Below are 23,797 nucleotides of genomic sequence, written 5' to 3'. Positions count from 1 at the left end.
CATTTTTTGGGTTTTAATTGCATTAATTACTTGACGGTTTGAATTGTCTCTTCTTTTGCGTATACACTCCAAAGAGCTGCAAACCAATTGAACCAAAAAAGTTTATAAATCGTGGACATTTGGGCTTAAAAAAAGGAATTATCTGTATATGCAGATGTTTGTGGTGCATATATGTAGGTATGGTATAGATAATTATTATTGAACATGTTGTTGGTGTCGGACGTGCCTGTGCCTTTGCCTGTGCCTTTGCCATTGCCTGAGAACTGGAGGTCTTAAAATTTATTTGCGAACGCTTGTAATTTAAAATGACAGTTGTGTGAAAGTACAGTCAGAACAACTGACATCAGTGCTTTTAGAGTGCAAATATGTAAATTAATCCGGAAAAAAAAAGAAAGTCTGTGTGGTTTGAGAAGTATTACATTTGAAGGGACAACTTTCTTTCTGTCATACCAATTTCTTTACTCGTGTATACAAACATATATGTAGGTGTAGCGGTTTTTAATGTGAAAATCCCTTAAGATGCTTTGCTTTGACATTGAAGGAGTAAAATAAAAAGTATGTCTTAAAAAACAAGAAAAAAAAATACGATAGAAGTCCTTTGACCCATGTTTAACATACAAGACTGTCGAAAACATTATATCTAAGTATGCAATAATGACAACTTGTAATCAAAAACTCCTTTTTTTACGTCAGACAACAGCAGCGGTCCTTTTTTCCATTTCCCCTAACCGTCAATTCTGCTAACACACAGTATTTTGGCTAAATGCCAACTCCTAAGAGTCCTGTGTTATGTGATGTGCTATGACGTGCTTCGCTCTGTAAAACATCCCTAATCACCCTTTAAAAATATGCTTTTCTCTGTGTCTTTTCTCAAAAGATATCGTCTCATTTGCTTCTTCTCTTTCCAACTTAAAATTTTTGTTATGGCTGAAGTATACAAAAAGGCGTTGTCATTGCCATTTTTCGTCGTTTTTGTTGTTGTTGTTTGTCGTTTTTTTTTTTAAACTTTCAACACAAGACTGTCTATGTAAACAGGAAGCTTTAAGCCATTCATTCTTAAAAAAAGGCCTATACTCATAAAGTTCTCTCATTTAAATAATTTCACCTTAATTGATAGTAATCAGCTTGAAATTCAACTTTCAGCTGGTGGTAGGTATTTACGTATGTATGTATGTATGTACATACCATATATGAACATATTAATATATTTATCTTACAAATTTGATGTGCCGAAGAAACCGAAACAGACACAAAAAAAAACTATCTTCTTGACAATCTTCAAACAAGATTTCTAAGTACTCAGACAGTAATATTAGTCATACTCTTACTCTAACGTTAAAGTATTTCCCTAACCCTCCTTTCCCATCATCTTCTAACGAATCTCATTAAAGAGCTTCATACAGAAAAGAAAAAAAACAAATTAAGTTAGATAAATGTATCTCACATCTTGTAGTAGGTACAGAATTCCAGTGCGAGACACTGCTCTGCATCATCATCATCATCCTGTGTATCCAGATTCTCTAGAACCTTGGGCGTGGTGTGGATGGTGGGCCATTTTTTGCGTGTTTACAAAAAATAATACCGACAAAAAAAAACCAAAAATCAACAACGAAATGAAGGGGAATAAAAACAAACAAAAATCAGCGTAAAAAGCTTTGCTCTCCCACAATATAAAGTTCTCTGTACATATCTACGTTACGAATATGTACATAAAATTGCGATTTTGAATCCAAATGACAACAACGAGAACGACTCGTCGTCGTCGTCGTTGTCGTTGACGACTACAACGACTACAACTACCATCGGCATCGTGGCGACCTTGAGAGTAAACATGATTGCTACACGTGTGCTAATAAAAATTCATTGAAACAGGCGTCGGCGTCGTCATCATCATCAGATTGTTGTTCGGTAGAATTATATTTTTATGAGTACCTTTTTATTGAGAGCCTGCGAAAGTAACAAACTCCTCAAATGGCATAAGGATTCTTCATTAAAGAAAAAAAAAAACAATAATGTTTCTTAAAACAGAAGCCTTTTCGTGATTCCGTTTCGTTGTGTCGTAAAAAAGACGATTGAGTCGTGGAATGGGAAAAGCTTAAATATTGGGGATGAAAGCTAAGTAAGTATACTATATACTTTTTCCTTCTAGATACTACCCAGATATATTATTTACTTTTGACAACACCACGTGGGTAAAAATGCCTTCAATGTACATATGTGGCCTTCAAACAGTTCATTGCCATTGGAATCCTCTTAGGAGAAAAGCTTAAGAAAAAATTCACCAACGACGACGACAATGATGAAAAAAAAAGTTGTATACACAAAGATACACATTTTGCGGTTAATTAAGCAACAAACTTATTTTCCATCCATATTTCAAAAGAATGCTTAATTATTTCCTATTAAATAGATTGAATTGATTGAAAGACAACCACAAGAACAAATTCCAAAATTAAAATCTTTCCCATTAAAAAGACCAACAAAAAACAATTATAACAAGAAACTGTATTCGATAACCCATCAAACGAAGTTGTTGATAATTTTTTTAAAACCTTTCAAATACTGATTTCCATTAGGTACGAGTACGATGGTCGAACATTTTTAGCAAAGTGAGCTTTGCCTGACGCCTTAACGTCAAATCATCTTCGGTATCAATTCAATCCATGGAAAACTAGTTCTGAATTGAAAGGAATGTCTCGACAGGTACCACATTCTAATGGATGGGTAATATACCTGTTTTGGAAGCTTTGACAAGAAACCGACACATTTTCATTTTGTTTCTAGAGAAATCTTCGGTTACTTTTTATGTCTTCCAAAATATATCACAACTCCCATGTTATATCATCATCATTATCAACATTCACTCCAGTATCTATCTGTGTACTATTTCCTTAAATTGGGAACTCCGAAAAAGGATCCACCTATGTACAACAAACTACAAGGAAGAGCTTTTTTTTGGCGCCAATAAAAACATTTCGCCTGAATCGACTTGGCAACAGCAGCAAAGATATTAGGTAGGTTGAAGGAAAAATTATATTTCCTACTTTTTTACACAAGACTGTGTGTGACATCAGACATCGAGACGTGACATCAGACAATAAATTTCAGTCTATTTCCTTCTATTTCTATATTCGTATTTCTTTACGACTTGGGTAGGTTTTGTCGTAGTAAAAATAAAAATTCAAGAAAAAAAAACCGCCTCAATGGTTGGAAATAAAATGGAAGGAAAACTTAACAAAAACTTGAATTTGTAGCTATCACATTTCACTTTGCGTGTTGTGGCGTATCCTCTAGGGGTAGTTCAAGCCCTAGCAACAAAAACTATTACAAAAATATATATACAAATACATATATATGATTATAACGAGGCCCTAGTCCAAAGCTAGTTTGGTTGACCACCAATTCTAGGCTTATTGTTTCTGCACAGAGAGAGAGAGAGAGAGAGAAATGGAATGGATAAAAATGAAGATGAAGAAGCCATATAAGCAGGAAAATACCTTTACGCTAAGTTGTATTTAACTACGACGAAGACCAAGAAGACGAAAACGTACGTATAACGTTGATGACAACTGTTGGTACCTTGAACCTAGAGCAAAGGGAATCATAAAAATTACCTTTTTGCGGTAAGCAAAACACTAAAGTAGTTATCTACCTACCTTACCTAACTTTACTACATACCTATGTATGTATGTATATTGTATGTAGGTTTTTTTGAAAAAAACCGCAAGAGAGAGAAATTGGTTTTATATTTTTTCCAGACATCCTTGCATCTAGATTTTTCTTGGGCGCGATACTACTCATGCTAGGTTATGTTATGTATCTACAGTGAGAAAATAGCTTTGCGCAAGACCAATCCTGGCGACAGAATCATTTTGAAGCTGTCTTCAACGTACATACAGAGAGCCTACTAATACCACAATCCAAGGAAGAACAAAAAAAGGTGTTAATTCTTTTGGGGGAGAATCAGTTTTGTCTTCGCAAGCGTAAGAATTTTCTACACTTGTCGTGTTGAACACACGTGTTACTATTGATTTTTTTGTTCCTTGTTGTAGCAAAGAAGTTGTAGATGGAGTAGTCTGGTTGTACTACACAATATGCGCACAAATGGGATAGGTTCAAGGCCCACTTGTATATTCTTATTTAGGCGGGAATAGTAGTAGATACATATAAATATATATTTAGGTACACTACTTTGCACTTTTATGAATTTTTGTTGGAAAGTGGTGGTATGAAGGTATGTATATGATAGAGGACATTGACATTTTTTCTAATTGGATAAACACACACTAAGCCTTATTAAAAGTATTAAAATAACTCACCCGAATCAGATGGAGTTTCCAGATTTGGACTTATGTCTTCGATTCCGTCTTTACTTCTTGTATAGCTGTGATCACTGTGCTTGATTGGATAGGCAGTATTGCCTCCAATTGGATTCGATGATGAAAACGACATAGATGAAGAGCAACCACTTCTTTTAGACAGCATTGAAGTTGCATCGCCATCAAATGATGATGCATCATCCGAGGAATCCCAACCGGCTGAGCTATTATTTTGTTGTGACGACGAAGAATATTGCCGATCGAAGAAACCCTCATCGTCATCTTTGCTACGACAACTCTTGTCGAATATTGTATCTTTACCAATGACACTTATAACATCCGCCAATGAGCCATCATGACTTGGTTCAATCTTCTTGTTAGTATCTTCTAGCTGTTCGCGCAATCTATTGATGGCCATCATTTTGTCAGGATCATTTGCCTCCAACAAAGATATATTATTCGATCCCATCACACACGCTGTCAAATCATATGAATGTTTGAATTCTGTTGCATCGTCGTCGTCCTCTTCCAAACTATGCGGTGTATCGGGCCGGCCGAATGTGGGCGATCCATATGAAGATATTAAATCGCGATCACGTATGAATTCTGTTGTCGGTATCACTGGATTTTGTATACTGTTGCTGTTTTTAAATTTTTTATTATGAATTTGTTGCTGTGTCGTCTGCTGTTGTTGTTGTTGTTGTTGGTTTGTCGTTTTTCTTGAATTTAAAAGCAATGACGTGCCTGGCGGTATCTTTTGCATGCTCTGTTGATTTGTATATTGTTGTTGCTGCTGTTGTTGTTGCTGTGTCGTCGTTTGTTGTTGTATTTGACTTTGACGTGACTGTGACGAAAATGATTGCAATTCGTTGTCTGTTTCGTCAATGGGTTCTGTTTTAATGACTGTTGCAATCATTTTGTGACTGTTACCAATTATCGCTGCCATTGGTACTGAATCTGATACATTATCACTTGATGACGATGTGCTTGATCTATTTTCCGGCGAACATTTGCCCGACCACATACAATTGTAATTTCGAATCTCTGGCAATGCTGTATCATCAAGATCATCAGAATGTTCACTTCCTGGAAATTCGGGACCTGCCGACTCGAGGAGTCTTATATCGTCGCATATGCTGCGCGGTATCGAACATAGACCCTCAAAGAGTTCTTCAGGATCGGCACTTATGATACCATAATTTTGGCCAAATGTATCGCTATCATTCCAGTCCGGATCGAGTAGCGAACTTGACGAACTAAATGCGCTTGGATAAAACTGCGTCATTTTGTTTAATATTTATTCTTCTCTTCTTGAATTGCTATCAAAAGATATTATGATCGTAACAATAATACGATTTTGTTTTTCTCTTAGCACTAGAGGCTCTTTTTCAGGAAATCAAATTAACGTCTGAAATTAAACAAATACAAATTTTTATAGTTAATATTTTGTGGATGATTTGCTATAAATAAGAATACATTTTTAAATAAAAGCTCAATTGAAAAAGGTTTCACAAGAAATATTTCTCTTCCTGTATGAAAAGAAGAGAAAGTATTAAAGGATTTTATATGTGAATAGAATGTGTAGGTCTTCCGGGCTACCCGAATTACCTTTGTAAACCAAACGAAAAAGTCATTAGTCACCTATCACACGCAAAGCTTATAATTTTTCATAAGGGTGTTGTGCATTATACAATTCTAATGTCATATCAATCGATTTGAATTTGTCCGTTTTGAATGATAAATTATTCAAATTCCGGAAGTGTATCAGCGTCGTTGAAAGGGTTCTATTGTATTTTTATACAAAAAAAAAAAAAACAACTCAAACCAAATAAAATTATTTGTTTATTTTACTATGCCATCTGGCGACATACACAAGTAAATTCTGTCGACGTCATCAAATCATGCCAAATAAACCGCGTAATAAACTGTTTATATTGATAACCGAGTCTTTTTATTTTTGGGCATTTATTACTTCTTTTATTACCTAGGCATATGAAGAAGTACATTTATGTGGGAATGTATTTTATGTTTGAATATATTTATTTTTCCTTTTTTATAATAAACATTATTGTCTTTTATGAGCATACATACATGATAAATATGTAAATTAGTTTTACATCGTGAAGGCATAAGTCATTAAAATATGTATATTCAAGTCGAGCATGGTTGTGTACTTTTTTGTTAATACAAAATTTATAAACAAAAATCACTTTAGTTAAGTGTGTAATGTGATTTTGTTTATATAATTTTAAAGGATGTTTTTGTTAGAGGTTAACAACTTAAAAATTCCAGAAAAATATGAATTAATTGGTTTTATTATGAATATTCAGAAATTTGACCAACTGTCATTCTTGACATTTGACAAGCAAAAATTACGCCATTACTAAAAATGGAAAGATACATCAATAGATTTTCCTTTAGCTATTGAATTTTGACACTGGTTGGTACCGGACAGCTGTCAAAAGACACACAAAACACCGTTAAAAACTGATCACGAATGTAATAAATGTTTAACTAATCTTTTCTTATTGTATGCTAAACACAAATCTCAAACGAAAGTAAATCTGAGTTGAGTGACATTCTAAAAAGCCTTCTTAAAGTCTACAAACCATATACATATGTTTTATAGGAACAGAGAAAATGTCATTCTCTTTTAAACAAAACTATAAATTACATCCTAATATGACTAATGTGCTACAAAAACAACTCAATTCTTGGAATAAAATCTTAGTCGTGGATTACTAATTTACAAACATCCAAATACGGCAACAAAATGTTGTTATTTTTTTTTCTTTCTTCTTCTATTTTGTTTATTATTGTTTTGTTTTTCTTAGTGCTTATTTTGTTTTTGCTTGGTCTAGGTCTATTGGTCGCAAAAGTTGCTAGCTCAGCGTAACGATTAAGCAACACACTAAAATGTGCACGACAGCGTCAAAAAGGCGCCATCAACTGCCATATAATATAATTTCTCATATACACTTTTTCTAATAGTAATTTTCTACTATGCAGTATACTTTACTATACTCGTATAAATTGAATACGTCAACTTGTTATTATTTTTATTTTTTTATTTATTATTTTTTAGCTTTTGTTTTTCTACTCTTCCACTCTCTACACCTATCTTTTGTACAACAAAGTAGTAAAAATCTTTAAGTTTGTATCTCTATCTAAACACTTAGAGTAATTAAATTATTATTTGTATTTCCTTCGTTTTGTTATTTTAAATTTTTATTTTGCTTGCATTCACTTAGTTTTTGTTGTTGTTTTTTAATTTTGTTTTGTCGTCGTGTCGTTTGTATATCCGATGTGTGTGGGGTAGGGTAATTCACCGGTTAGCGGTTGGCAGCAATCATGGCGCAGCAGCACATGTCATAGCTAAAGTCTGATAATAATAATTATTAGACACATATAGTCAGATAACCTAGTTCTAGAGTGCATCGAACACGAAAGTATCTATAGAGAATACAAAACTGTAAACGTTGTTGCTTTTAATACTATAGTTTTACCATGAATGTTGCAAAAATATGACAAATCTGTCATCGTGATTCATTTTTAAAAAAATGACAGTTGATGCAATTTTTACACCTGTCATAACAATTGTCGGTTGATTGAGGCGCCAATGACAACTTAAAACCTAGTGAAATTTTAGTATTCACAATGTCATAGACTCTTAATTGAAAATTCTTCTGTTTTCAAAAACAATAAAATAATCTTATTAAAAAATTCCAACCGCACATCCTGGACTATAAATTGGAATGCATTTTTCATGTGCATAGTTGGGGTGAGAATTGTTGAGTTAATAGTACGTAACTACACACATGTAGATACTACCTATCTACGTTTCTTCATTCCTATTCATAATAAATATTATTTGTTAAACGTGGCGCTTTAATGATTGTTTATTTTAAAAATAGAACTTTGCGATATTAAGTTCGTGTGAAATTTTAAAATTAATATAAACGTTCTATAATGAAATGGGTGACTATAGAGTAGCGTAGACTAGATCGGACGACAGCTTTAACAAAAACAATAACAAAAATCAATATTGCAAATCTATTATGAGTGTTTTGTTTTTCAAAAAAAAAAAAATACCCAACAGAACAGACATGTGTATGGTATGTTTAGTTTTATTGGAAGGCGGAACAGAATTCAATGTGCAACGTGTGAAGGCTGATAGACTTAGTAGAGTGCCTATAGATGATGACGTTGATGTTTATGTGACTGTTATTGGTGTAGGATGAGATGAATGATGATGTGTGATATTGATGTTGATAAATGTTAATCAATATGAAAGCATAACTTCGAAAATTGAATGAAATAAATCATGTTTCGAGGTAAGAATTGATAAGAATTAGACGGATAGTTTTGAAATCTTCATTTTCAATTAGGTATTTCTTATAAAAGACTTCATTTTGGATGTGTAAGCAACTGTCACATTTGAAGCTGTCAACTTTTGACAAGTAAACCATAAGCTTTAACAATACTTTGAACACAACATGTCAAAATAATTATACAAAATTATTTGGAAGCATTTGACCTTTTAGGAAAAGTTAGTTATGTGAAGAATGAAAGTCGCTCAACAACAAGTCCGTAGTGTTGAAACAAAAGTACAAATTTGTCGATCTTTGGAACTAGGCATTCTACAAACCACATCAAATTTGGATGTACAGTTGTGTTCAAAAAAATAGGAGTGCCGGTTCTTTTTAGATTAAACCGTGACTCAAAAGTTGTATAATTTTTTAAATTTATTTTTTCTTTTGTACAAAATAGGTAATCCAGTCTTTTATTATTATGCTTAAAGACTACTTTGTTTAAAACAAATAAGGTAGTAAAAACATGAATTTTATCAAAATAAAGTCAAAAAGAATTGTTCAAAATAATAGGAGTAAGCAAAATAAAGTATAAAAAACTAAAAGAATATTCAATATTAAGATTTTTGTCAGTATTTTGTGGAAAATCCTTTGCTTTTTATAATTGCTGCACATCTGCGTGGCATAGAGTTCACAAGGTCCTGACAACGCTCAACTGGAATTTGGTTCCATGTTTCCTCGACTGCGTCCCACAACTGCCACGAATTCAAGGATCGTCGTCGAGAAACACCCTGTTTCACATCTGCCCATACATTTTTTATGGGATTGAGGTCAGGCGACCAGTCCATGACCTCAACCATATTGACCCGAAACCATTCCTTGGCAGACTTACTGGTGTGTTTCGGGTCGTTGTCTTGTTGAAATACCCATTTAACCGGCATATTCCAACTCGCATAAGGCAGCATCACACTGGACATTATGTTCACATAAACGCGCTGGTCCATCGTGCTAATGATTTGATGTATGGGGCCAACACCAGCATATGAGAAACTGCCCCATGCCATCACTTTAGGCTTAAACTCGGAATTTTCTGGCCGTCGGACGTATTGCCTAGAGCCAGTTCCACCGAATAAAACAATTTTGGTCTCGTCAGTCCACAAAATGTTTCGCCATTTCTCTGCAGGCCAATTAGAATGGCTTCTTGCAAATTTCAAACGAGCGGCTACATGTTTTTTTGTAAGCATCGGCACTTTACGTGGACTGCGAGCGCAAAGATTGTGTTCCAAATTATCGAGTTCTTATTGTTACGCTACTTACTGCCAGTCCTAGATCTTCCTGGATCATCTTAGAGGACGCAAAAGGATGACGATCGTCATTTTCACTCGTTTCTCGTTTCCGTCCCCGGGTTTCGACTTTTTTTTCATATTTTACAGCATTGGTGATCATTTGGTCAGAGCACCCTAACATCAACTTTATATCCTTATACGTTTTTCCTTCATTTCGCAACTTTTTTATGATTTCCCGTTTTCCGTCGGTGCAGTGCTTTCCTCGGCCCACTAAATAACCAAACTTGTTTAGATATTCCAACTATTTAATATTCCTATTTTAATTTAGTAACTTACTGTTTATTTTTTTTAAGTTTTTGATTTTTTTTTTTACGTACACACACTCCTATTATTTTGAATAGCCTGATTGAGAGTAAAGATCATTTGATCTCTGGTTACAAATGTAAACGGTTATGAATTGCAAACCAGTTCATTGTTTTATCATCTTTAAAGTCCCGTTATACTTACCGGTAGAGAAATGGGCTGCTTACCAGTATATCCATGGTAAAAAAAGACACTTGAAAAGCACTCCTATTATTTTGAACACAGCTGTATTACAATGTTTTAAAGTTCGATTAATACAAAAACTCACGTCGGTCCATCAGTAGCAATTGTGCACTTGAAATGCATCAAATTGATTTGGATTTTCATCGAATCATCTTAATTGATGAAAACCATTTCGACTACGGAGGCAGATTGTCACATTTGAGGATCAAAAGATCTCGAAAAATAATCGAAAATAATGGGCAAAAATTGACTGATTGGTTTGGAGAAATTTATTCGAAATTTCAAAACACTTCTTTTTTTAATTCGATTTTTCGAACCCAGCTGTAAGTCTTATAAAATTTGGTCGAAATAAGTAGTGATGTAATTTATAAGTGATTATACTTTCATTCGAGAATAGAACAACAAAAACGTCGATTCACAGCTGAAACTTTTGACCTATTATCGACTTAGAACCTCTCCAGACATTTTTTGTATCGGGTACAAAATCCACTTTGTACTGAAATTTAAAAAAAAATAGGACTTGCTCCAATTATTCAAATTCAAATCGACTTTTCACCTACTACCACCCATTTCATTTAAATCTGAAAATTCAAAAAAAAAAAACAAACAAACAAACAAAAAACGTCAGTACCTAACTGAATTTTAATTGTTTCAAATTTCTGTTAATTTGAATTTAAAATAACGAAGATCATCAATTCATTGAAGATTTTTCCACTAAAAGCTGAATTAGTAGGTAAGTTGTTTCAAATTACGACGAAAGAGCTGAATGTTGACCGAAAAAATTCTACAATGTTTGATAAGAACTTTCTAAATTAGGTATTCAATTATTCAATTTATCCAAACTGATCCGAGAGAACAAGCAGAACTATAACCACAACTACAAAAATAGTCCTATCAACATCAAGCACCAAAATTTTAAAAGAACCCTTCAAACAAATATGTAAGTAAAAAGAAACCAAAACAAATTTTATTTGCCCTACTTCATTTTCTAAACAACGGCAACGAAAACGATTTAATAAATCTGAATGAACATCCTAAGGGATCACAATTCGCAACCACTTTACCCTATTATTGCTCATCTATATCTCACTCTTCTTTTTCTTCACTGATCTTTGGTCTTTATTCTTTAGAAGAATCACCGAAAACGAAGCCTTACATACTTAGATATATATTTTTAAAATAAAGTATTCTTAAAACCTGTCATTTCACATTGGAATATTTTATTTGGAACATGTTCAGACACGTTCAAATTTTATCGGCCCATTGAATGTGCGTTTGTTTGTTGTTTTAAGTATGTAGATACATACCAACATACATAGGTTGGTATTTATTTAGCTACATACCTACTTACCTACCTACCTATCTATCTACATATAGATATTTTCTCAATCTCATTATAATTCAGCAGCTTATGTATGACGCAAGTGCGTAACGTCGTATATCTATTTAAAAGCGCTACCATTAGATAGGTACGCCGCACCGCAGCCATACGCACCGTTTATACATTCATGTTTTAATTTTTTCAACATTCATAAGATTTTTGAATACAACAAAAAGTTTGTAGATATAAATTATGCCTTAGTAACTAAGCATTCCTAATTCATGTTGACTAGTAATGGAATGTATGCATGGTTTAATTATGAATAATTTTAAATTTTATCGATATTTTATTTCGATACTTTAAAATAGACAGTGGATAAAAGTTTGATCTATCCGTTTAAGGGCTGGTTTATTCTCAGTGGGTAGGGTAAGGTTCTTTAACAGAACAAGTCCTAAGTCGTAGGAATGTGACAATTTTAAAATTGGACTTGTCACAATATCTGTTTCAGGAAATATATGTACTACGAATTAAATTGGGTGGCGCAACAGTCCGTTCTGAACCAGGGCCTAGTGACTTACAACTTTTAACCACTCCTGTGTGCGAGTACTGTTGTCAGGAATAGAAGGGACCTACAATTTTAGGCCGAATCCGAACAAGAATTACTTTTGAAGGATTTGTCCATTCCTCGCAAGAGGCAGTACCCGCGAAAATTATTTTTTTTTAAATTAAGGTGACACAGGCAGGGATTGAACCCAAGACTCCTTGCATGACAGTCCAACGCACTAACCATCATGCCACGGGTACTACGAATGGCAATATTAAAAAAAATCATAATTTTATCCAAATCTAAAATATTGTCACAGAATTTGAGACTAGAAATGTCAATTTTCGCGAACTCTAAATTTCGAGGCGAATTTTATTGTTTATAGTACCTATACATTTTTTCCGACGGGCATATTACAAGGTCTAATCTAATTTAAATTTAAAGGAGTCAAACACCATTCACACGCATTTTTAAGAATCAAAACATTAAAGGGTAATCGATAAGAAAATACACCCCTGGTTTCAAATAAACAAAATTAATCTGTTATTAACATATTTCCTGTTAAAAATCGCCAAGTCATCCGGCAAAACAGGTCCTGATAATATGAATACAAATTTCTTGATAGAGTCATCAAAAATGTCACCTATTAGTTTCTTAGAATTTTGAAACTTTTCAATTCTCATTAATATTTAGACACATATTAGTAATTTTTCTTAATTCTACAGAAATATAAACGGGTTCATTTAAGAATCCGATTTAAATTCAAATCGATATGTTTTTCAATTTCTCGATAGGTATCTACACTTTTGTATGCAAATAATTTTGCAGTCTTTCTAATAACTATACTCACGTAGACACAGTTAAGTAAAAGAAGGTACCTACATTGAAAGTACATTCCATTAAAAAAAAGAAACATTGATAATATTCACCTTAAAGGTGAGGGGAGGGGGGGTTCCAATGTACTATCTACCTACCACCTTCCATTATAAAAAAAAATATCTATTAAAACCTCTTAGGTTAAATTTTACTGCATTAAAATTATTATCAGCACACTTATATGCCTACCCTATTATACCTACGATACGACAAAATACACCCTAAAGAGTAAAAAGGCCCACAATTATACTAGTGGCGCCCATGAGCCATGACACAAGCAAGAGTAGAGATGGCGTAAGAGGAAAAACATCCCATTAGTAGTATTATTATTATTTCTTTTTTTTTTCATTTTCAAATTTCACCCCCTCAACCGAGCCGACAACGGCCGACGACGACGCCTGAGCTATCATTGTTTTATTACTATACGCCCACTTTATATCGATTTGGATTCATAGAAAATTGTGCTGAGTAACTGAATATTTTTTTTTTAATATACCTACCTATAGATACATACCTATCTATCTATCAAAAAAAATATCTAAAAACAGAATTAATAGATATGTACATCTAGAGCCTAACACAATAAAATGCAACAAAACAATACTCTTCTTTAAACTTTTTGGGCCTTACTTAAGCTTTAGATAGTTAGGTAGGTAGGTTAGGTAGGTACCTACAATCCTACATACTTCTTATACTTTCTTCTCATCCCACTCACAACTACGACGACGACGACGACGGGTGGAGAACTGGAAAAGTTCAAAAACAGAGAGCAAAAAATATAAAAAATGTTTTATGTAGGTAGATTGGTATAGATAGGGTGAGGTCGTCGAGGTTTTTAGCTCTTTTTGTATATTTTTTTTTATTTTAACCGGCAAAATAAACTACTACGTAAATGTTAGCGTCAATGCAGCTGCAGTGGTTCTGCGCATAAACCTCCTTGCGTTGTCGGTCGTTTGTATCGTGAAAGTTGTGAAATTTTCTTTCATTGAATCGTGAAATAGTAGAATGGTTTAAGGTAGATATATGTAGTGTAGATACCTACACAGATAAGTTAGTATAGGTATTTGTTATCAACTTAGTTGTATAGGTATCCTCTCAGAAATGGGTGTAGCGCGACTTGATACGAGTTCGAGAAATTGTATAACATGATACAGTCTTGAACAGCCAAAGGTACTTACTACTTAGGTACATACATATGTATACCTACGTACCAACTTTGTCATGCTTTAATTTGTATAATAATAATTTGATTGTCAAGTGCTTGCTAATTATAACAAAACAACATTTTTAAGATAGGAAATGAAAGGAAGTAAAGGCGTAGGACTCTTCTATATTTTGTATGTCGATCTTTTCATTAAATAGAAAAAAGCTTTTTGAGCTTATCATAGAATTTATCAAAATTATAGAATTCCGCCACGAATCAGAAAACACAAAAATCTGAGCAAAATTTTAATTATAAGTTAGGACCACCTAACCCATGGGATCTATGACATAGGTTGAAAGGTATCCATAAATGAGGAACTTAACTAGGATCTAGGAGGATTAAATTCATATTTAATTTTTTTTAAAAGGTTGAGAGGAAGGTAATTAGTTATATTTTTATTATTTTGTGTATCCTCTAGAAAGGCAGGACATTTTTTTATCACACACTTTGTCGAAAACTTTTAGTTCAGTTACTTTACGCGCAATTTTTTGATGCACTGTACCTTCTTTTTTGATTTAATTATGAAATTTGTTTTGATTTTAAAATAATCAAACACAAAAATGTGGATGTGAGAAAATTTCAATTAACAAGTTTGATTTATCGAATTTAAGATTTTCAGAAATAAATCTGCAGAATTGGAGTTTTTTTTGACACGAAAGATAAAATATTTTTCCAAAAATGTTAGCTGCAAATTTAAGAAATGCAGGGGACCTACAATTTTGTTTGTCGAAATCAATTGGCTAAATTGAGAAGCACCTTTTCATACCTAAAAAGAAGTACTGAAGGAGGATTTGCAAATTCCCGACAGGAGTTATAGGACCCCTAAAATTATTGTGTGAGGAATTGCAAAGGCACGAATGAAACTCAGATGCCGCGGATGATAAAATTCTACCAAGAGTTAAAGTTAAGATTTTAATTGTATGTTTTTTGTTTCTTGGAAATATCCCAATTCTCAAATTTATAAGAAAAAAAAGCAATGCTCAAATTTCCGCTGAAACTAATAATAAAATAAGGTAGGTTATTCAAATCATAAATTTTATTGACATCGATGAAGATTAATGAATGGTGGTGGTGGGTAAAATGTTTATTCTTTTTTTGCAAGCAGTAAAAATACAATTTCGACCAAGCAACGCATTGACGGGTCTGCTAGTCTTCTAATAAAAATCGAATGTAAAGCAATTCCAGTATTATTCAAAAATTACTGCTTCCAATTTTGGCACAACAAATAGGTATTCACAAACACCCACAAATTTCAAAAAATAAAAAATAAAAGACATTATAAGAACTTTGAAATAAAAGCCATATGGCAACACGCAACCAAAAATCGTCTGTCATGTACCTACATTGCACATAATATTTGCTGCGTCTGTCCGTCTGTCTGTCTGTCTAGCTAGTGCCTCACCCAATTTTGTGCAATACATATTATTTTTGTTTTAGAATAAAGTTGTATTATTTCACAAAATTCTGCAATGCCGTCGTCGTCGTCGTCGTCGTAGTTGTCGACGTAGAAATGTAAGAGATCGGGGGAACTAGCCGGTATATTTTACACGCCTACATGCTTACAAAACGGGCATAGTAAAATACCGCAATTCTAGCTCGCGTTCCTCTGCATATTGAATACTAACAACTAAAGCGCTAAGTCACTGACACTGGTGCACTCTTAACTTATGACTACATAGAGAAAACAAAGTCTAGTGGAAAAGTTGCATTCCTATTCCCACTCGATATTCTCTCGAATAAACTGAACGTGAACAGTCTTTTCTTTTGCATTTTTTGCATCATGAGAGCCCGAGTCCGAGCCGCCTAGCCGATAGTGATGATTCACACAGAGCCAGTTCACTTAAACCGACGACGACGAACAAAAATAAAAAATAAAAACTACAAAAAGATTAATTTGTAGAAAATAAGATAAAAATAAAATAGCAAAATTGAATGTGAGAAAAGCCGGTCGAAGAAAAAGACAACAAAATAATAATAATAATAAAACAAATCGATAGATGGGTAAATTTTTTGTTTTTAATTAGGTAGGGTAGCCTAGGTAAAGTACTCACCTAACGGTAATTGATTTAATCCACAAAAATTTATCACACTTGATTTTTTTTTCTCTTTTTGTTATAAAAATGTCAGGAAAATAATATTTTTATTTATTTTTTCCCAAAAAAAAAAAAAGAAAACATAAAATCAATTTTTTATTTTGCAAATTCTTTTTCACCAACACAGTTTTTTTGACACTTGCAATAAAATTCGCGAACTTAAAAATATTCTCTTCAAGGGAACAATGATGTTTTTTAATTCGATTAATCTTTGACTAGCGGCAAAATTTTTTGGACTTTGTTTTTTAGCGCTCGTCGTTGTTTTTTTATTTTGATTTTGCTGGAACTGGTTGAAGCTGCTGGTAGAGTAGTTAAAAGGATGTTGAGACTCAGGCTGAGGCTGACAAAGGTGGTGTTTCTGTTTACAGATAGTTGTTGCTGGTGCATGCATGACACCACGGGAGGACAACACTTTCTTCTCTTTTATTTAAATGGAGAAATATAGATAATTTTTTTTTTTCAAAATAATTGCGGTAGTTTTTTTTTTTGAGTACTTTTCTTTTCAAGTTTTACTGTTATAAAAATTTGCGGCTTTTTTTTTTTTGTTGAAACTTTGTTAATCGTTATTTTCTTTTAATTTTCTTGAAATTGCCTTGCAAATTTGAGAAAAACAAAAATATGCTTTAGTTTTTCACACCGTGTCTCTCATTCAGGAAGAAACAAAAATTAAACTGATGATTATTTTAGCGAACTGTATTTTTATATATTATAGCGGGATATTTAACTTCTCGGTTTTTATTTTTGTTATTTCTTTGATTTTACATTTGGATAATATTATTTTGTTTAGAGTATAACAGAATTTTTTAGAATATATATATTTCCCACAAAATAAATTTATCTCTCACACAATTAGTAGTGGAGGAGAATATTACACATTCAACGGATTTGAATGGAGGAAGAAAGTCAGCGCTTTAAGAAAAAGACGCCTTTACAACCAGCGCGCTTAAGACGAACTATTCGCAGGTTTTGTTTCTACCCGACCGTTCGGTTGTGAATTTAGTGCGGTAACTGGCGGCCGGCATGGCAATATTGCCTATCACTCAGATTTACACACACACAGCCACACACTTGTTTCTATGCTTTTTAATCAAACAAACACACACACTCACACACAGTTAGCGTGTAATATAATAAAATAAAAACCAGGGTTACCATATTTTAAGGAACTAGCGTATACATATATTTGTTTTCCAAAGTTTGGAAGCCGCCAAAAAAGTGGCCTAAATAAAAGCCCAATTTCAATACAGACAAATCTGGTAGATTCAATAATGACTTATTTTTCTTAAAAACAAAACAATTGGGAATAAAAAATACAAACAAATAAATGTTTTTCTTACATGTATCATGTATTTATTCGGAGAAAACTTTGAAGTAAAATAAGTTTTGGGCTATTTTAAGCACAATTATGATTAGACTGTCATACTGAAATGGTTGTTGGAAATTTTGAAAGAAAATAGCCCAGTTTCCGGTAAATAGGCTAATATGGCAAGCCTGCTAAATAAACCATGGATGGAAAATTAAATTCCTAAACACATGCACACATACACATAACCATAGATATATACACTCATTTCATTTTGATTCTGGCTCCTTTTGACTTTGAGTGAGTTTTTTTTCTATCTTTGTAATTCCCTTTTCATCCCTCAATTCAAGCACTCAACTCAACTGATTCAATTCTGTTCTGATGAGTGAGCCCATTGGGCTATGGCTCTATGAGCTATGAGTATGACATGGCATGGCCCGGTGTTGTGTCTCTGTATAGAAGCAGTAAACGCGCGACGCATACCTACAAATGCAAAAACAAATATACCGTACACACGAGATACGTCAAGAAGAAGAAGGAGGGGGAAGAGGAGCAGGCGAATACCGTGTTTTCATTGAATAGTTTTTTATTTACTTTTGCTTTTTACAAAGTTATAAAAAAAAATCATAGTAAAAATAAAAAACAAAAATAATAATATTTAGATATTTTTTTTTTATTTTTCGCGTTGTCTTGCTTGTTGTGTACTACTAGAAGATAGGTACGGTAAGACCGACGATGATGAAAAACCAGCGACGGCGACTAACGACCGACGACGACGTCGACAGTGCACACATGTCATGAGGATGATAATTTTTGTATCTTTTTTTTTTATATTTTATTGAATTTCAAAAAATTGAAGAAGATTTTGTTTAATGTTGGGTAAAGCGCAATTAGGTATTATTTGATTACCTACACAAGGTGTGTAGATATGAAAGAATGACAGATAGCAATGGTAGGTACCTACTACCTGTCAAATCTATGCGCAGCAGTTAATGACCGTTAATGCAATTTAATGCAATCCTTGGAATTAATTGCAAAGTTGTATGCAATTTGTTTGGCCGGTAGGTATTCTTGTATTGGTAGTAAGTACCTTAAAATGTTAATGTATATATTGCCGGTTATTATGAAATAAAGCTTAAACTAAGTGGAAAGGGGGTTCCTATCTGTTGCCGGTTGTTATGAAATTAAATTTTAAGTTTTTGTTGAGACAAAATTGAGTTCTGAAGGTAGAACAATGTAGGTTAGTATTTCTGCTGCTATTTGTAAATATTTAAGTTCAAACTGGGTACCTTTTCGTCGATAGATAGGAACCTGACTAAAATGCTTCCTAAAGATCTTGAAAAGTTACAACTTACTATAAAATTGGTAGGTAAGATAAGGTTGCTTATCGATTCACGTATATCTAGTAAGACTTATTGATCAACCTAGGCTGTATCTGAATATTATAAGACTATTGAGACGTAGAAGTAGAGTTAAGTTATTAGCTGCGATAAGTAGGTAATTACTGTAATTAGAATCGAAGTTTATTGCTTGGAATCTTAAAGCATTGTTGCACCTATTCAAATGGCGCCCAACAAAACACTTGTTTTTTTCTTTATAATAATTTTCAGTTATTATATTCATTTAGCCGGTTCACGTTTTCTGAAGTTGTAGATTGTTTTGGAATTTAACCGACAAGGACACAGAGAAAATAGTTAAACACGACGGAATAGTTTTGGCTCTGAAGCACCCAGAGGTGGGAAGGGAGTTTGATAAATGGTGTCTTTTGCCCCTACTGGATTTCTAATACAATGTTTTTTTTTTGCCAAAAAAAATAACATTTTGTTTGGTGCCTTTGAAAAATGTTCTTCAAATAGATAGGCTTTGTTCTTTTACAAACGAATTTGCTAATTTTTCTTGACATCTTAATTTAGAATAAAGTGCAGTTTCATTGCCTTTTTTTTACAGCTTTGAAGTTAATTGGGCAAAATCAAATTTAACTTTCACAACAATCGAATGCAGTAAAAATAGGCGTTTTTTTGGTCCGTTGTGAACCAGGGCCTAATGGCTTACAACTCTCAACCATTCCTGTGTGCGAGTGCTGTTGTCAGGAATAGAAGGGACCTACAATTTTACGCCGAATCCGAACGGCTAATTTGAGAAAGCACTTTTTCATGACAAGAATTACTCTTGAAGGATTTGTTAATTCCTCGCAAGAGGCAGTACCCGCGATTTTTTTTTTTTTAAATTAAGGTGGCACGGGCAGGGATTGAACGCAAGACCCCTTGCATGACAGTCAACGCACTAACTAATGCCACAGGTGCATTATTATTAACAAATAAGGAATAGCTTATTCCTAAAAATATGCGGTTTTAGACTAATACAATTCGAGCAATAAATACTTTTAATCATATTCAATGAAGTCTTCGGAAATCGGGCACATATATGTATTTCTGTAAAATAAAGTGACTCTACGGCTAAGCGTGCACAAATTATGCTTTAAAAATATCAATTTCTTATATTTTATTGCGTTTGAACGGAATTCTGTATCTCATAGTGAGTTTACTTACTTACTTAAGGTGGCGCTACAGTCCTGTGTGAACTAGGGCCTCACCCAACAAACTTCTCCATCTAGCTCGGTCACTAGCTAGATATCTCCGGTTTTGCGCTGTAAGTTGGCGCATTGGTTTCCATGCGCTCTACGTGACACAGCCATCTTAGTCGTTGGACTTTTACCCTTCTGGCTAAGTCTATGTCGCTGTACAACCCGTACAGCTCTTCGTTCCATCTTCCCCTCCACTCCCCTTCGATGCATACGGGACCGTAGATCAAACAAAGAACTTTTCTCTCGAACCGACTAAAGGTGCTTTCATCCGCTTTTGTCATAGTCTATGCTTCTGCACCATATAGCAGGACGGGGATGATAAGGGTCTTATATAGCCACACTTTGGTCCCTCTAGAGAGGACCACTCAACTGCTTTCTTAGCCCAAAGAAACAGAAGTTAGCAAGAGTTATTTTTAGTTTGATCTCAGCTCTGGTGTTCTTTTCTGCGTTTACAGCGGAGCCTAGGTAGACGAAGTCCTTGACTACCTCAAAGTAACGTCTGTCGATGGTGACGTTTTGACCAAGACGTCGGTGTTGTAGATCCTTTCTTGACGACAACATGTACTTTGTTTTGCCCTCATTAACCGTTAAACCCATTTTTGCCGCCTCTGCCTCAATACTCACAAAAGCCCCATTGACATCACGCTGAGTTCTTCCGATTATGTCAATGTCATCAGCATATGCCAGTAATTGGACAGACTTTTGAAAGATAGTGCCTCTAGTGTTGACGTGTGAGCTCTGCATTATTCTTTCAAGAACGATGTTCAAAAAATCGCATGACAGCGCATCACCTTGTCTAAAACCTTTTTTGACATCAAAAGGTTCTGTTAAGTTGTTGTTGAATTTTCCATGGTCATCCTGCACAAACGGACGAGTTTGGCAGGGATGCCAAAACTAGACATGGCTCTATACAGCCCGTCCCTGTAGATGCTGTCATATGCGGCCTTGAAATCGATGAAAAGATGGTGGGTGTCGATTTGGTGTTCTTGGCTCTATACAGCTCGTCGCTGTAGGTGCTGTCATATCAAAATCAAAAAAATCAAATGGGGTGGCGCAACAGTCCGTTGTGAACCAGGGCTTAGTGACTTACAACTCTCAACCATTCCTGTGTGCGAGTACTGTTGTCAGGAATGGAAGGGACCTACAATTTAAGGCCGAATCCGAACGGCTAGTTTTGAGAAAGCACTTTTTCATGACAAGAATTACTCTTGAAGGATTTGTCAATTCCTCGCAAGAGGCAGTACCCGCGAAAATTAACTTTTTTAAATTAAGGTGGCACAGGCAGGGATTGAACCCAAGACCCCTTGCATGACAGTCCATCACACTAACCATCATGCCACGGGTACTTAGGTGCTGTCATATGCGGCCTTGAAATCGATGAAAAGATGATGGGTGTCGATTTGGTGGTCTTGGGTTTTTTTCCAGGATCTGTCGTAATGTGAATATTTGATCGACTGTGGACTTTCCTGGTCTAAAACCAAACTGATAAAGACCTATCACGTTGTTGACGATAGGCTTACACGTTCACATATTACGGCAGAGAAGATTTTATAAGCTATGTTAAGTAGACTGATTCCTCTATAGTTGGTGCAGTTTAAAGAGTCTCCTTTTATCACAGTGAATTAAGTTACGTTTAAATATTTTTTGTAATCCTATATTAAAAAATGCGGATTTATTTGTTTATAATGAAAAATCCCTTTTTCCTTTTTAACATTCAATTGAGAATTTTCATTCTTATGTGCACCTTAAATTACGCTCTAAGTAGATTTAAGCTTTGTGACAAGAAATTAATTGGAGACGCATTATCCAATTTTAGAAACCTTAATATATCAAACAGACAATCTTAGTTGAGATGCTCTTTTCATTACACTGCTTGAAATAAAATCTCAACAGTTTTAAAGATTTAAGTAATTTGACATTTCGGGTATGGCTAATGCCAAAATAAAACTTAAGTAAACTTAGATATGAGCCCACCTACATTTCTATCTGCGTTACAATTGCGTGCTTTATATGGCAAGGTACTTAGAAAATATTTTATCCGTATCTATAAAAAATACAGTATACTCGCACACAAGTACCTAAAATTCTATCCAACTTAACATTTGTTTTGTCTATTTCTGCAAAGGTGGTGTTGATCGGTTTCTGTAAGTTCAAATTCAAACTTCTTTTTTTAGACCTATTTACAATTTACCTAACAAACTGTTGATTTTACATCATATGTGCGGGACATTTTAAGATTGGCGCCAAACCAAAATAGGTAAGGTACCTACATAATTTAATTATTATTGTGCGTAGAACATAACAGAAACAACACCCACATACAATTTTGAATGAAATTACGAGTTCAATTCAAAATGTGTTACCAAATAACTAAAGTAGTTTCACAAATGTATGTATAAAGTTCAACGGAAGCATCGAACTTTGAGTCTTTTGTTGATGGAATGATTTGATATAAAACTGTAATACCATTGGTTGAAAATATGAAGAAATATACCTAAGCTAAGTACAAATGATTGTCAGATCCCTTCATTATGTCAGTTTTGTAAGTAAAAAATATTTTAAACGTATTGTGAAGTAAGGATTCTATGTGACACAAAGAAATTTAGAAACATCATGGTCAGCGGTTGTCAAATGTCATTCTTTGAAATCTGACATTTCGTTAAAATTTCAACATTATCATACATGGTTTTCGAATAAATAGTTTCCTTCTCATACAAATCATACAATATCAATCATAATATGTACCGTTGCACTTTTAGTAATGGAATTTTTTACTTATCAAATGTCAAAAGATGACATCTTCTACAGTGACATCTGCCCAAATGAGAGCTATTCACGCAAAATCGAATCAGCTAACTATCTGATAGTGAAATAATAAAAGTGGACACAAATTGGCCAACCGTGGAACCAAGCATTTTTTCATTGAAAAATAGGTACCTAACCTACATACATTTATTGGTAGCTCACCTTTAAGCGAAATACTTTTTGGTCTGATAGACTGATCATTTTCTATTTTTCAATAATGATACTCTTAATCCTAAAACATAAACTGCATTGGCTACAATGGCAACATTGACACCGAAAATTATTTCACTCAAGAAAACCCGGCAAAACATTAAACATTGCTTGCACTCTATTACAACACTCCCAAACATCCATAATCCAAACACATCTTTGTATGTAACTCATCTATATATTAAATAAAGATAATTCAAATTTGAATTTTTCTTTGAACCGGTGCGGAGTTGGAGGAGAGCTGAGAACTAATGTATCAGTAGAGTTACCGTCTCATCATTCGTCATCAATTTTGTTTTGCATCCATTTCCATTCTTTTATAATAAATTGATGTGGCGCTGCACTATTAAAATATTGTGCTGTACTGAAGAAGAAGCTGATGCTGAGCTGGCGACA

At 34.0% G+C, this 23,797-nt stretch overlaps 1 protein-coding gene across 2 annotated transcripts in view; it reads right to left on the bottom strand.

Annotated features, from left to right (window-relative positions):
• LOC129947883 (myc protein) overlaps positions 1-23,797 on the bottom strand; it is a 151,565-nt gene that overhangs the window by 15,283 nt on the left and 112,485 nt on the right. Inside the window, exons 1-2 of one of the 2 annotated variants that reach the window (XM_056058632.1) lie at positions 16,458-17,535; positions 4,320-5,727 (exon numbers count right to left, since the gene is read on the bottom strand). In XM_056058632.1, the coding sequence (XP_055914607.1) occupies positions 4,320-5,604 (1,285 nt within the window). In that variant the 5' untranslated portion in view covers positions 5,605-5,727; positions 16,458-17,535. Of the gene's footprint in view, positions 1-4,319; positions 5,728-16,457; positions 17,536-23,797 lie in introns of those variants that run through there. The other variant, XM_056058633.1, reaches the window with a different exon arrangement.

This window comes from Eupeodes corollae, chromosome 2, assembly GCF_945859685.1.
Source record: "Eupeodes corollae chromosome 2, idEupCoro1.1, whole genome shotgun sequence".
NCBI classification, from domain to species: domain Eukaryota; kingdom Metazoa; phylum Arthropoda; class Insecta; order Diptera; family Syrphidae; genus Eupeodes; species Eupeodes corollae.
The sequence above is the reverse complement of the archived record's forward strand: the minus strand, read 5'-3'. Positions and strand labels throughout refer to the sequence as shown.